This window comes from Schistocerca americana, chromosome X (assembly GCF_021461395.2).
Source record: "Schistocerca americana isolate TAMUIC-IGC-003095 chromosome X, iqSchAmer2.1, whole genome shotgun sequence".
Lineage (NCBI taxonomy): Eukaryota > Metazoa > Arthropoda > Insecta > Orthoptera > Acrididae > Schistocerca > Schistocerca americana.
In genome coordinates this window covers 573,265,191-573,281,015 of record NC_060130.1, presented here as the reverse complement: position 1 = coordinate 573,281,015, position 15,825 = coordinate 573,265,191, and the positions used below count along the sequence as shown (strand labels likewise).

General features: G+C 43.6%; 1 protein-coding gene across 1 annotated transcript in view; it reads right to left on the bottom strand.

Annotated features, from left to right (window-relative positions):
• LOC124555261 (thrombospondin type-1 domain-containing protein 7A-like) overlaps nt 1-15,825 on the bottom strand; it is a 1,197,505-nt gene that overhangs the window by 311,805 nt on the left and 869,875 nt on the right. The window contains exon 12 of the mRNA XM_047129129.1: nt 13,502-13,710. Within this exon, the coding sequence (XP_046985085.1) occupies nt 13,502-13,710 (209 nt within the window). The remainder of the gene's footprint in view (nt 1-13,501; nt 13,711-15,825) is intronic.

Genomic DNA, 15,825 nt, shown 5'->3' with positions numbered 1-15,825 from the left:
GTTTGCATTCTCGGCACTAGTTTTTTTTCCAGGGGTCACCAGCAGTAGGTAACAGGTAAGGGCCCAGAATCACTCTTACGATTCGAGTCCACAGGTTTATGCCAAAGCGTGCCTGAAAGTCACGTTCACTGGTGACATGTAGATCGTGTTCCGACCAATAGTGGCTGTTGAGAAGATGGAGAATTGGCAGTCTATATCACATTATTTAGAAAATCATCTTCCACTTGGTACAAAAACCATTCACGAAACTTTTCTCTTCGAATGCAATCTTCTGGCCGCTGGTGTTGAGTTAACATCTAATGATATGGATGCAGTTTGTCATTGTGCAACACTGCAAGAACCAGTCTTTGAGATACCTTTACCTGCCTTACGACATCACGGGTACTTCGCTGAGGTGATTACGTACGGTTTCAAGAATAGCGTCCTCTCTGGACTACGTCTAGTCCTTGGCCGACCTCTTTCCATTACTTGTGAACGAAGATAATCAGTTTCTCGGAGGCGTTTCTCCAGGCGACGAAAAACATTTTTATTGGGAAAGTGCCTTTGTGGGTACAGTGCACAACACGCACGAGGGGCAGCAGCAGCTTGGTTATCGGGCGCACCCAGCACCAAAAGCATATCGACATATTCGTTCGTCGTTTGTTTACTCCATCGGGAAGCTACCCTATATGAACTTCACAGAACCAATTATGGTTGTGCACTGCGCTGTTAGAAGACACATGTATGCAAGTTAATGGGTCCCATTGTCATGTGATAGGCTATTGTTATGTGACAAAATGATATCTTGCTTATAAACGACCGGAACTAGGGAACGGACGTTTCCAACGGCAAAAATGAATATGACGAAGATTCGAACTAGAAGTAGATGGTGCGTATTGGTTTTATGGTCCAGCAGTCTACTCAGTGAGATACGACAGCTGGTGTGGTAGAGCAGGGTTATATACCTTCCTCTGTGCATTCCGACGTGCTGCTCGATGTGACAGTGTTGCCACCTCCTGTTTTTATACAAGTGTATTTCAAAATGCACCCGATCTTCTTTTGCTAGATAAACGTTTGCCTTGACTCTGCACGAGGAATAGCATGCCGACCGGCATTTTTTCTTCGCGCCACACATTTGTGGTATTGAGCCATGTGGTATGACACTTTTCATCTAAAAACGTCGTGCCTGATGCACTGAACAACGCAAATGAGAGACAGGTTGTGCTTCATTCTTCAAAAGTATTCCAAGCCAACTAATTACAGGAAAAAAATACCAAGAGGTCATTGTCAGACCTTTTGAGGTGTCACTCAATCTCATTATAACCCCCAACTCCAGCGGTAGTTGGGGTATCGTTCTCCCATTTCGGTATCACGTATCAATACTACCCCATGGGAAGTTGGCAACGCAATTGCAAGTTTCCGTCAGACGCCGACAGCGGTTGCGCGGGATCTGGTGGACCCAATGTTGCACGCTCACTTGGTCACACCTCCACTGGTTCCGTACCACGAGAGCCTTCTGCCGCCGTAATATAAGACGGCTGGCGGCAGCCAGGCAACCCACTCGCACTTGGAGCCTCTTCAGTATGTGACAGTACGTAGGTGCCATCTAGTCGCGGCTCCAAAACCATTGTTTGTGCGTTAGTTCAGTTTCCTGTTGCTTCTGTATCAGCTGGAAGCTGTTTCTTGCTGCATTATTAGTAATGAGTCTTCGAACGCTAGGGGAAAGGCAAGTTAAGTTAATCTTCTGTTTGCTGTGTTAACTTGTTCGCTAATCATTTCTGATACCGTCCAGATTTCCTACAAGCAAAGTTGCCACACCTCTCTCTACCATCGAGTACGAATTAATACACAACACCCAGACTATATTTATGCAAATAGTGAGTCATATGTATAGCAAGTTTGGTAGAAAATACTCCAGGCGTTCCTGAGATACGCTTTTATGTTGTGCCTTTTCATCCTAAAGCCTCATCCATAAGAGTGCTAGGAGTATCTACTGTACATTAAATTTTTACAGGCAGCAAGTTTAACACGTGTCAGTTTTAGTAGAGACTCTGTTAGAAAGAAATGCTGATATGTAATTTCTTTTGCACCACCTCACCCAAACTCTGCTGGTGAAATATCATTGTGAGTCTCACTAATAAGTCTAGTGACGCCAAACCTTATGGATTTGATACTGAAATTTGGTAGTTGTCGAATTTCTTTATACGTCACGTCTTCTCACCCTTTCCCCTATCCCTAGGTGTGGTTGGGGTTGGGGTGTATCAGCCCATCCATTTTTTTGTGCAAATAATGAGTCATGTACATACAAAATCTGATTGATATTGCTTATATGTTCCTGAGTTAAGCTTTTTTGTCGTCAACTTTACAGCCCCACGCCTATGTTTGTGGGTAGTTTTTACTCCCATAAACACCATCGGAGGTGTGAGCACAAGAGGTGACCAAAGCTTCATCATAATCGGATGAATGATATAGGAATGCATAGAAGGTGAAGAAACAAATATTAAAGGCATATTGCCTACAGCGTATGGTAATTCGTTGAAAGAATAAATTTTCCAGCAAAATACTGTAAAAAGTTCTGGTTTTAGTGAGTTTCTAAATAATGAAGAGATACTTTGAAGGAAGATAGTAAAATAAGTGTAATAAATGATTTAGCAAGTTATTTTGATACAAAAAATGAATTGATGGTATGAGATTCGAATTTGTGAATTTTATACATGTTTACCAAGTATCAGCACACAAATTTGTCTACTTATTGTAAGACGCCTACCCAAAAACTATTTTCAATCTTACCAGAAGTATATTGATACTCAGCTGAAAGTGTCTAACTGCGAAAAACCTTGGGTTTGCGTGTGAGTAGGAAAAAACAAACTTACTATGTTCGAATAGAGCATTAGTCGTGAGCTGATTGACATAGTCACGTCGATTAAGTATGTAGGCGTATCGTTTCTAAGCAGTACGAAATGGAAAGGGTATATAAGTATTGTACTAGGTAAGACGACTGGTCAACTTTGGTTGATTGGGAGTGATTTGGGAAACAGTGGTTCATCTGTAAAGAAGACCGCATATAGGGCACTAGTGCAACCCATTGTTGGGTACTGTTCGAGTGTTTGGTAACCGCACCAGTTTGGATTAAAGGAAGACAGCAAAGCAATTCAGTGGCGGGCTGCTGGATTTGTTACCGGTAGGTTCGAACAACGCGCAAGTATTACGGAGATGCTTCGGGAACTGAAATGGGATTCACTGGAGGAAAGGAGACATTCTTTTTGAGAAGCACTATTGAGAAAATTTAGAGAACTTGTATCTGAACTAACTACAGGACGATTCAACTGCCGCCAACGTACATATCGTGTAGTAACCATGAAGATGAGTTTAGAATGATTAGGGCTCGTATGGAGGCTACAGTCAGTCGTTTTTCCTCGCTCTATTTGCGAGTAGAACAGGAAATGAAATGATTAGTAGTGATACAGAATACCTCCCGCCAGGCACCATGTGGTGGCTTGTGTAGTATGGATGTATATGTAGATGTAGATGTAGAGTGGAGTGTGGAGCAACGTATAACGAAAAAGGAAGCACCCCGTTGTTTCGGTACTATTACCAACATTCCAGAGCTCCAGTTTTGATTTATTGCGTTGGTTCAGTATAACAAGTTTTATTATAACCGTGGAAAGTGCTTCTCTGACCAAGCATAACTTTATTTTGAAGTGAAACCATTTCAGTTGTATCGAATCACTTAATAAAGTTGTGCCGAAGGCATCGGAATATATAGCTGAAGTTCTTAACTATTTTAGGTACGGAGTCACACTGTTTGTAGATAAATTCGATTAAATTTAACAAAAATTTACACGTTTTGAAAGCAAAGCGTTTCTTTTTTTAAATTATCGCTTAGCTTTATATCTACAAATAGAAGTGTTGAGTGCACGTGAAATTCAAATACGTTAAAATGTAGAAAAAAAGTTAAAATAGTTTTCTTTCATTCCTGATAAAGTTAGGGGCTACCACTTCAAATATGATTGTTCGTTATCAAAAGACTTCAAACTGTGTTACCAGAAACAGATTGTTTGCGTAGTCACAGAACGGAACGTCAACCACATTTTCTCAATAGCACAGGATTACCTGCGAGAGGGTAGAAGCACAGAAGTACGGTGTCAAAGTATTTTCCATTGCTGTGGCAGATGACGCAGCATTACGCGATTTCCTGAACCTGATATTTTAGCTTTTAAGATTACAGTGTGAATGAAGGGCTACTTTGCTTGTAAAAATTGATTTAATTAGGGCGAATGTCGATAAAACTATGTATTTGAGCTTAAAAATATTAATTTCTTTAAATCTAAATACACAGGAGGCACCGATTATTGTTTAACTGTATTGTTTGCGCGTGTCGTCGCACAAGCCTCATCGGTTCAATGGACTGATGTCTTGTTCTGTGTTTAAATCATAGAAAGTAAGTATACCTCTTATAGTAGAACGTTGTTTATTTAGCAGAAATTGGCCAACTTGCTAATGACCACGTACTGCTTATGGGCTGTAACTTAGGTCCAAAGGTGAAATGTGACGTACTTACAGTATATGCAAAGCTTAGCCACACATAAATGAATATCAAGACCACTGCCGAATTTTGTTCCATTTAGGCTCCCATTAGACTCACATATGTTGTTAATTTGGTCATCATACCGAGGAAGTTGGTAAACGTCACAGCATATGAGTCTTTCTATTTTCTTCGGCACTGTAAAATATACATTTTCGAAAAAATAAACTTCTTAACTGTATACGTAACCAAATTTACAAGAATGGAACCATGAGTACTATTTGTTTTACTGTGTAGTGAGTCTTCCAACTGAAATCATTGTTCCTTTCATATGTTAAGTTTATATTCATTACTTTTACGTGGCCACTGAGACAAGTTTTGTAAATCATACGTATAATATCTACGAGTGGAAACAATTAGGCTAAGCTGCTGGTGACAGTAGAAAACGGTCACGTATTTTGGGTTGGCATGGGCCCATTTTTTACTCGTTGTTAAAGTATTGAAATCATACAATTTTGCACACTTTTCTCTTTTATTGCAATAGAGAAAGATATAAAGCTTGAAAGACGGTAAAAATCAAGAAACATTACTAGCTTCCTTCCTGATAATTTAATTTTCATCTGTATCACTAAAATCACGGCAAAATGATTTGCTCCCCTTAATTATATTATATTGTGTATTAACCCTTTCTCGCCCGACGGGATTTGAAAGCCTCTTACGCTTTCTAGTGTTTTAAAACAGTATGGAGCAGAATTGATTCATGTGCATCCTGTCGGGACGTCTTTCCCCCACTGTTGTAACGCAATAAATTATTTGGCTGTCATAGTTCAAGATGGCAGCAAAAGACAGGCTGTCGTGCCCACCACTGTGTTGTTCATTACGTCATAAGAGTTTGTGAGCCCTGGTGAGGTGAAAGGAAATTACTGTGAGGGTTTTTATGTACACTCCTGGAAATGGAAAAAAGAACACATTGACACCGGTGTGTCAGACCTACCATACTTGCTCCGGACACTGCGAGAGGGCTGTACAAGCAATGATCACACGCACGGCACAGCGGACACACCAGGAACCGCGGTGTTGGCCGTCGAATGGCGCTAGCTGCGCAGCATTTGTGCACCGCCGCCGTCAGTGTCAGCCAGTTTGCCGTGGCATACGCAGCTCCATCGCAGTCTTTAACACTGGTAGCATGCCGCGACAGCGTGGACGTGAACCGTATGTGCAGTTGACGGACTTTGAGCGAGGGCGTATAGTGCGCATGCGGGAGGCCGGGTGAACGTACCGCCGAATTGCTCAACACGTGGGGCGTGAGGTCTCCACAGTACATCGATGTTGTCGCCAGTGGTCGGCAGAAGGTGCACGTGCCCGTTGACCTGGGACCGGACCGCAGCGACGCACGGATGCACGCCAAGACCGTAGGATCCTACGCAGTGCCGTAGGGGACCGCACCGCCACTTCCCAGCAAATTAGGGACACTGTTGCTCCTGGGGTATCGGCGAGGACCATTCGCAACCGTCTCCATGAAGCTGGGCTACGGTCCCGCACACCGTTAGGCCGTCTTCCGCTCACGCCCCAACATCGTGCAGCCCGCCTCCAGTGGTGTCGCGACAGGCGTGAATGGAGGGACGAATGGAGACGTGTCGTCTTCAGCGATGAGAGTCGCTTCTGCCTTGGTGCCAATGATGGTCGTATGCGTGTTTGGCGCCGTGCAGGTGAGCGCCACAATCAGGACTGCATAAGACCGAGGCACACAGGGCCAACACCCGGCATCATGGTGTGGGGAGCGATCTCCTACACTGGCCGTACACCACTGGTGATCGTCGAGGGGACACTGAATAGTGCACGGTACATCCAAACCGTCATCGAACCCATCGTTCTACCATTCCTAGACCGGCAAGGGAACTTGCTGTTCCAACAGGACAATGCACGTCCGCATGTATCCCGTGCCACCCAACGTGCTCTAGAAGGTGTAAGTCAACTACCCTGGCCAGCAAGATCTCCTGATCTGTCCCCCATTGAGCATGTTTGGGACTGGATGAAGCGTCGTCTCACGCGGTCTGCACGTCCAGCACGAACGCTGGTCCAACTGAGGCGCCAGGTGGAAATGGCATGGCAAGCCGTTCCACAGGACTACATCCAGCATCTCTACGATCGTCTCCATGGGAGAATAGCAGCCTGCATTGCTGCGAAAGGTGGATATACGCTGTACTAGTGCCGACATTGTGCATGCTCTGTTGCCTGTGTCTATGTGCCTGTGGTTCTGTCAGTGTGACCATGTGATGTATCTGACCCCAAGAATGTGTCAATAAAGTTTCCCCTTCCTGGGACAATGAATTCACGGTGTTCTTATTTCAATTTCCAGGAGTGTATATAATAAGCTCTCTACTAGTTTTTCTTACCTATTCCCAAAAGTGATAGTAAGTAATACACCTGATCATACCCTGACAGGACTCAAAAGTACCACTCGTATTTTGTACATAAATTAAAGAAAATTGTGAGTGACAACGCAGTATTAAGTTGTTAGTTGCTTTGGTAACATTCACCCCTAATTTTTAACCCTTTGGTACAGTATTTCATAGTTTTGGCAGGAGAGGGTTAAGGTTTCCTCTCATTCTAAACACGAATGGAGCATGCGAAGAATGACTGTTTATATGTTTCTGACGTAACTCTTACCACTTTTATTTTACGCTCCTTACTAAGCAATGTGTAAGCAGCTGAGAGATATCATTCTGAAAATCGGATTTTTAAATTTTCTAAGAAAGTTATCAGAAAGGATGAGAAGTCTCTCGTTAGTTGTCTACAAGTTGAATCTTTTCAACGTTTTTGTTACACTCACGTCCAATTCAAACATTCTGTGAGCATTCATGCTTTTCCTTGTCGGATATCCAATATTAGTTCACTATAATTTGGATCCAACAAAATTAAACAATAGTTTTCATGAGCTCTGGAGATCTTTCAATAGCAATTTATTAGGATTGTGCATCTTCATATCGTCAGATGTTGTTGCTCCCAGATATTACTATTTTGTTCTTCATAATTTGATGCGCAGCTGGATATTTATTTGGCATCACTGACCGCACTTGTGATCAAGCAGTATATGATACTAATGCTGTTATTATGTCAATTGCCGTAGGAATAGATTTACGCAAATGATTTAAATCATGATCTTCCACAGACTAAACTGTCTGCATTACGTGGCCCGTAGAAAATAATATAGACCGTGAAGTGGGAACGCAATAGGCCCTCCTCTAACAGTAGTTTGTTGGGGGATTTTGGACGTGTAGAATTTTGAAGCTGATACATGGTGGTGCGCCACCCTGTTAGAAAACAGCTTGTCCATCTTCTTCCCCAGTCTGCGCGAAACCAAAGTGCTACAACACATTAATACAATTAGCAATTATTTTTGCCGTGAACTTTCATTTATCACCTCGTACACTGGCAACACTCTACAGTATGTTTGTTTAAATTCGAAGTGAAGTGCAAAAATTCCTTTTAATTCAGTTAACAATAAGAAACACTAGTGTTTTACTTGTACATACGTCATTGTTAGCCAATCTCCATTCACAGTACGTAAATTTCATAATGTTTCTCGAAAAAAAAATAAATCAAAAAGCCCTACGTCTGTAGATGAAAAAGATAATATCCGGCTGAGTTAATTATTTCCTTTTTCTGCGAACCCTGCAGGTTACAAGAGCTCGTCCTTCCAGTGGTAAATGTAATGAGAATCAGTAAACATAACCTTAATCAGAAGACGTATCAGCCGCACTGAGGAATTTACCTTTAATATGCACGGAAGATTAGTTTCGGTTCCGATGAAATGTAGGAACACGCGAGGGAATACTGACTCTACGACTTACTTTTGAAGATACGTTGGAGAAAAGCAAACCTACGTTTATAGCACATGTTCATTTGGAGGAATCTTTTGACAATATTGACTTGAATACGCTGTGAAATTCTGAAGGTAGCATGGATTAATCATAGGGATTGCGAGGTTATCTATTAATTGTACAGAAAACAGACTGCATTTATAAGAGTCTAAGGCAATGACAGACAAGTAACTGTTGAAAAGAAGTGAGACAGATCCCAGATATTATTCAAACTGTGTATTCAGGCAGCATTAAATGAAACCAAGGACAAATATGAAAAGGAAATTGAAGTTCAGAGAAAAGAAAAACTATGAGGCTTGACGATGAGATTTTAATTCTGCCAGAACTGGAAAAGGACTTGGAAGAGCGGTTGATCGAAATGGGTATCGTGTTGAAAATATATTAGAAGAATATAAGCAAAGGTAAGATAAGATTAATGGAATATATTCAAATAAGGTCAAGCGATGATGAAGGAATGAGAGCAGGAAATGAGACAATTTTCAGAATGACATTTTCACTCTGCAGCGGAGTGTGCGCTGATATGAAACTTCCTGGCAGATTAAAACTGTGTGCCCGACCGAGACTCGAACTCGGGACCTTTGCCTTTCGGGGGAAAGTGCTCTACCAACTGAGCTACCGAAGCACGACTAACGCCCGGTACTCACAGCTTTACTTCTGCCAGTACCTCGTCTCCTACCTTCCAAACTTTACAGAAGCTCTCCTACGAACCTGCAGGACTAGCACTCCTGAAAGAAAGAATATTGCGGAGACATGGCTTAGCCACAGCCTTGGGGATGTTTCCAGAATGACATTTTCACTCTGCAGCGGAGTGTGCGCTGATATGAAACTTCCTGGCAGATTAAAACTGCGTGCCCGACCGAGACTCGAACTCGGGACCTTTGCCTGTCGCGGGCAAGTGCTCTACCAACTGAGCTACCGAAGCACGACTCACGCCCGGTACTCACAGCTTTACTTCTGCCAGTACCTCGTCTCCTACCTTCCAAACTTTACAGAAGCTCTCCTACGAACCTGCAGGACTAGCACTCCTGAAAGAAAGGATATTGCGGAGACATGGCTTAGCCACAGCCTTGGGGATGTTTCCAGAATGACATTTTCACTCTGCAGCGGAGTGTGCGCTGATGTGAAACTTCCTGGCAGATTAAAACTGTGTGCCCGACCGAGACTCGAACTCGGGACCTTTGCCTTTCGCGGGCAAGTGCTCTACCAACTGAGCTACCGAAGCACGACTCACGGCCGGTACTCACAGCTTTACTTCTGCCAGTACCTCGTCTCCTACCTTCCAAACTTTACAGAAGCTCTCCTACGAACCTGCAGGACTAGCACTCCTGAAAGAAAGGATATTGCAGAGACATGGCTTAGCCACAGCCTTGGGGATGTTTCCAGAATGACATTTTCACTCTGCAGCGGAGTGTGCGCTGATATGAAATTCCTGGCAGATTAAAACGGTGTGCCAGACCGTTTGGAAGGTAGGAGACGAGGTACTGGCAGAAGTAAAGCTGTGAGTACCGGACGTGAGTCGTGCTTCGGTAGCTCAGTTGGTAGAGCACTTGCCTGCGAAAGGCAAAGGTCCCGAGTTCGAGTCTCGGTCGGGCACACAGTTTTAATCTGCCAGGAAGTTTCATATGAGACAATTTTGTTAGGAAAGGAGTTTTGATATATAGGCAGCATAATAACTTACGATTTTCGACGTAGAGAAGATATATGAGGGGCGTTCAATAAGTGATGCAACACTTTTTTTGGGGAAAGAGATTGGTATTATTCAGGATTCCAACACACCAAATTATTTCCCACTCTTTTGTCTACAAAACCGCATTTTTCAACATAACGTATGTTCACTAAGAAGCGTTTACGCCACCTACTGGAACGACCCATATGCCCGCATGGTATCACTCTATCGATCGACGCCGGAGCCAACGTCTTGCTGCATCAACAACCTCCAGATCATCCATGTACTACATCCTGCAAAGTGCATCCTTCATTTGACGAAACAGATGGGAGTCGGAATGTGCGAGATTATGGCTATAGGGTGGATGAGGGGAACAGTACAATTAAGTTTTGTGACCTCCTCTCGGGTGGACAGACCTGTTTAAGGTCTTGTGCTGTCACGGAGAAGGAGAAGTTCGTTTGCATTTTGTGGCGACGGACACGCTGAAGTCGTTTATTCAATTTCCTGAGGGTAGCACAACACACTTCAGAGTAGATTGTTGCCCCATGAGCGATGACATGAAACAGAATAACCACAGAATAACCCCCTGTTGTTATGACTATACCGGCTAAGGGTGCGGCTTTCAACTTATTCTTGGGATAAGAGACGAGAGATGGTTTAAATGGCTCTGAGCACTATGGGACTTAACATCTGACGTCATCGGTCCCATAGAACGTAGAACTACTTAATCCTAACTAACCTAAGGACGTCACACACATCCATGCCCGAGGCAGAATTCGGTCGCGCGGTTCCAGACTGAAGCGCCTAGAACCGCTCGGCCAAAACGGCCGGCAAGAGACGTGAGATTGGACAGGTTTGCGCGACCTCGTTGCGATGATGACAGACGACCCGCCCAACGGCTCTCCGTGCTTTTATTGACTGCCAGGACTCCGAGGACATTCTGTTAGCGTCCATGAATATCTGTGATGCTCTGGTTTTCCACCAAAAGAAACTTAATGACATTTCTCTTCTTGGACCACACCTCCGTTACAGACGCTATTTTGAAGGCTTCCTATAGCGCCGCCACCTACCGGAACTTCATGAAACTATAGGGGCTGAAGCGGAAATATTCCATAATGTTCCACGAGAAGTTCAGCATTTTTTTAACCTAAATTGGCCGACAAAAAAAATGTGTTGCATTATTTATTGAACGCCACTCATAAAATTCAGACTGGTAATATTAAGAAAAGAGCTTCTGAAAAGGAGAAATTTTTTAACATCGTATTTTTAAATGTTACCGTGTCTTATCCGAAGGTATTCTGCAGGAATGTAGCCATGTACAGAGCGAAACGTGGACGATAAAGAGTTCCATAAGGACAGAAATATAATGTGGCACTACAGCACAGTGCTAAAGATTACACGAATAGACCGGATAACTGATGAAAATATACCGAATCGAATCGGAGAGAAAGAAATTTATGTGAGAACTAGACGAAAAGAAGGGTTTTGTTAGTGGCATTCTGACTCATCAGGGAATATTGAGTTCACGATGGCGTTCTGAAAAGTACTTCTTCCGAATTTTCTAGGTGAAAAATCATAAAGCTTTCTAAATAAAACAAACGTTATTAACATTCCACATCTTTGTTTTCCATGTCGATATAATTATTTATTTCTCAACATAGCCATCCTGGCGATGACCACATTTATCCCAACGAAAGTCCAGTTTGCTGAAACCGTCACTGTAGAATGTTAGACTTTCTTGACGGAGCCACAACCTCACCTCTGCCTGCACCTCTTCATCGCTATCAAAACGAAGTCCTCGAACGTGTTCTTCAAGTTTTTAAAACAGCTGAAAATGAGATGGGGCCAAGTCGGGGCTCTATGGAAGATGATCAATGACAGAGAACCCAAGGTGTCGCACTGCTGCAGATGTCGCAGCACCCGTGCGTGGTCTGGCATCGTCATGCTGGAGGAGAGGGCGCTCCATCCGTGGATGAACGTTTCCTGAGGTTAGAAACTCGATTACAACCCGCTGTTTCTCACGCACTGACATAGCAACGTTACACACCGCCATGTTACACTGCACAATCCCAGCCCTCTAGCAGCAGAAGGCTGCAAATATGTTCGCATGAAGAATAGAGATGTTGAATGTAAATAACGTTTATTTTATTTAAAAATCTTTAAGAGTTTTCACATAAAAAATTCGGAGACATTATTTTTCATGACGACCTTGTAGGAATTTTGGAAAATGTGAGGGTGGGAGGTGGGGACACTATAGAGGGAAACCAAGCCTCTGAATACAGTATGTAAGTTCAAATGTGGGCAGGCTGTGGCAGTTACCAGAAGATGAAGATGCTTGCACAAGATAGACTAACATGGAGAGCTGGAACAAATTAGGCTCCCCTTCCCCACTTTTTTTAACCATCCCGAAGTGACTTAGGAATCTTCTAGCGTTGTACTTGGTATTCTTACATTTATTTGAAAATTTCCTAATTACTTGGAAGTTAATACCTTATTTTGATAAAATAGGGCTGATAGGTTAGTTGCTAATGGTTGATGTGATCTGATGAACTGTTGCATGAAATTAATTTACTGGTTTGCATGTAGTTTATATTCGAAAAAAATGTAATTGATACCTCCGACTGTTACTCCACCACATTCTCTCACTATAATTCATCCAGGACGTATGTTCGGTCAAGATGGCTTGGAAATGAGCCGTGATTCAACCCAACACGAAATATGGAGCATATAAACTTTTATTTGCCGTAATTATGTGGAAACAGGACAGGACAGGATATGTTTGGCTGCATTTATCCAAAATGTTTTCCTTTATTGCTGACCGCTGATTGATATTCGTCTACTCATTGGCGTCTTGCTGTTCAAGTTCTGCAGTCTTGAGATCTGATGGAGTAATAATATTTTTTTACGTGTGACTTTTGCGTGGTGGTCTACGCTAGGTAATCAAATATTTCATTACATTTTATGTCCGCGTGTCCTTGTATCCACATAAATATTACGTATTTCGAGAGATTTTCATTTTCCTTTGTGGATTTCATAATGCTCTTACCAGTGGATTAGTTTTATTGGGACTGGCTGGTGTCTGCAATATCTTGGACCTAGTTCGCAGAATACGTTAAAGTCAAAATATATTCTACTGTGAGGTTCTGTATGTAATCTAAAGATATAAGTGTAACTGTACCTTCTGCAGAAAAACTAGAAGGTTCGCTGGTAAGTGAAATCATTTCTTAGTATCTGTGCTTGGACACCGGAACGTGCAGCCTATTCCGCCATTAACTAAGGTTTGGGCATCGTCGTTGTTTATGTCGAAGTACTCCGGGAAATCAACAACATTGGAGGCAAACCAACCTTCGGACTCACGACCACGACGACGAAGACGACGACTACACCATCATCATCATCATCATCATCATCAACATCAACAAGAGGATGGTGCAGTAGAATACTCACCCCGGACATGGTGCGGCAGGTGACGAGTCGCGCGCGGCGGCCCTCTCCGCAGTGGCGCACGCCCGCGATCAGTTGGCAGGGACTCCACTGGCCCACCACCCACTCGTGGCACACCGCATCCATACACGGCTGCACCTCGCGCACGCTCGGACACTGCAGGCCTGTCTCGCTCGACGTCACCCGGACGCTCCGCCGTCGCTCGCGGTAACCTTAGCAACCAATGTTACAAGCCTTGGCTCCTGATACATATACACAGATATAATTGAAAGGATGACGCCGTGTAATGATACAGTAAGACTCCGAGAACGGCTCTTGAACGCTTATTAAAATGGTAGTGTACTTGTATCTGCAATGTAATATTTTGGATGTGGTTCCTGAATATACACTACTGGCCATTAAAATTGCTACATCAAGAATAAATGCAGATGAGAAACGGGTATTCATTGGACAAATATATTATACTAGAACTGACATGTGATTACATTTTCACGCGATTTGAGTGCATAGATCGTGAGAAATCACTACCCAGAACAAACACGTCTGGCCGTAGTAACGGCCTTGATACGCCTGGGCTTTGAGTCAAACAGAGCTTGGATGGCGTGTACAGGTACAGCTCCCCATGCTGCTACAACACGATACCACAGTTCATCAAAAGTAGTGACTGGCCTATTGTGACGCGCCAGTTGCTCGGCCACCATTGACCAGACGTTTTCAATTGGTGAGAGATCTGGAGAATGCGCTGGTCAGGGCAGCAGTCGAACATTTTCTGTATCCAGAAAGGCCCGTACAGGACCTGCAACATGCGGTCGTGCATTATCCTGCTGAAATGTAGGGTTTCCCAGGGATAGAATGATGGGTATAGCCACAGGTCATAACACACCTGAAATGTAACGTCCACTGTTCAAAGTGCCGTCAATGCGAACAAGAGGTGACCGAGACGTATAATCAATGGCACCCCATACCATCACGCCGGGTGATCTGCCAGTATGGCGATGACGAAAACACGCTTCCAATGTGCGATCACAGCGATGTCGCCAAACACGGATGCGACCATCATGATGCTGTAAACAGTACCTGGATTCATCCGAAAAAATGACGCTTTGCCATTCGTGCACCCAGGTTCGTCGTTGAGTACACCATCGCAGGCGCTCCTGTCTGTGATGCAGCGTCAAGGTAACCGCTGCCATGGTCTCGGAGCTGATAGTCCATGCTGTTGCAAACGTCGTCGAACTGTTCGTGCAGATGGTTGTTGTCTTGCAAACGTCCCCATCTGTTGACTCAGGGATCGAGACGTGGCTGCACGATCCGTTACAGCCATGCGGATAAGATGCCTGTCATCTCGACTGCTAGTGATACGAGGCCGTTGGGATCCAGCACGGCGTTCCGTATTACCCTCCTGAACCCATACTCTACTATCAGTCATTGCATCTCGACCAACGCGAGCAGCAATGTCGCCATACGACAGGCTACAGTCCGACCTTTATCAAAGTCGGAAACGTGATGGTACGCATTTCTCCTCCTTACACGAGGCATCACAACAACGTTTCACCAGGCAACGCCGGTCAACTACTGTTTGCGTATGAGAAATCGGTTGGAAACTTTCCTCATGTCAGCACGTTGTAGGTGTCGCCACCGGCACCAACCTTGTGTGAATGCTCTGGAAAGCTAATCATCTGCATATCACAGCATCTTCTTCCTGTCCGTTAAATTTAGAATCTGTAGCACGTCATCTTCGTGGTGTAGCAATTTTAATGGCCAGTAGTGTATGAACGTTAGTTCGTCTGTTTCAATTGATGTTTTGAAAGGTCAAACTGTGTTTCGAGGAGGTCGTTTTCATCTTACTTTTTCTGTTACTAATAATCCTGTTTGTCATTGTAGCTCTAATACGTATTGATACTACAATGAAAAGTCTTGTTACGTCATTGGAGCAGATACCTCCTCGTGATGTTCTTGGTTGTCAGACATTTGTGATCACTTTGTCTCAAGTTCGTGGTGTTGGAGAAACATCAAGCAATTTTTTATTGATAATCCATTGTGTGCTAGAACTCGTAGCTCTTTAAACTTGGTCACAATGATAATATTTGTGTCTTTGTGAAGAGTGGTGTTTTGATGTGACTCGTTCCCAATTGACTCTGAACTGCTTTCCTGTTTGTTACTGTGGTAATTATCGTCGGCAATTACTAACAGCCTATTGACGGTGGTGTACTGAACTGTTAGTGGTGATCGTATTCCACTCCAGTGGTTGGACCTCGGAATCTTTCCTTTGTGAAGTTTCACCCTGTCTCGTGGGTTAAAGAGACACTGGCGACTCTTATTTACATTGA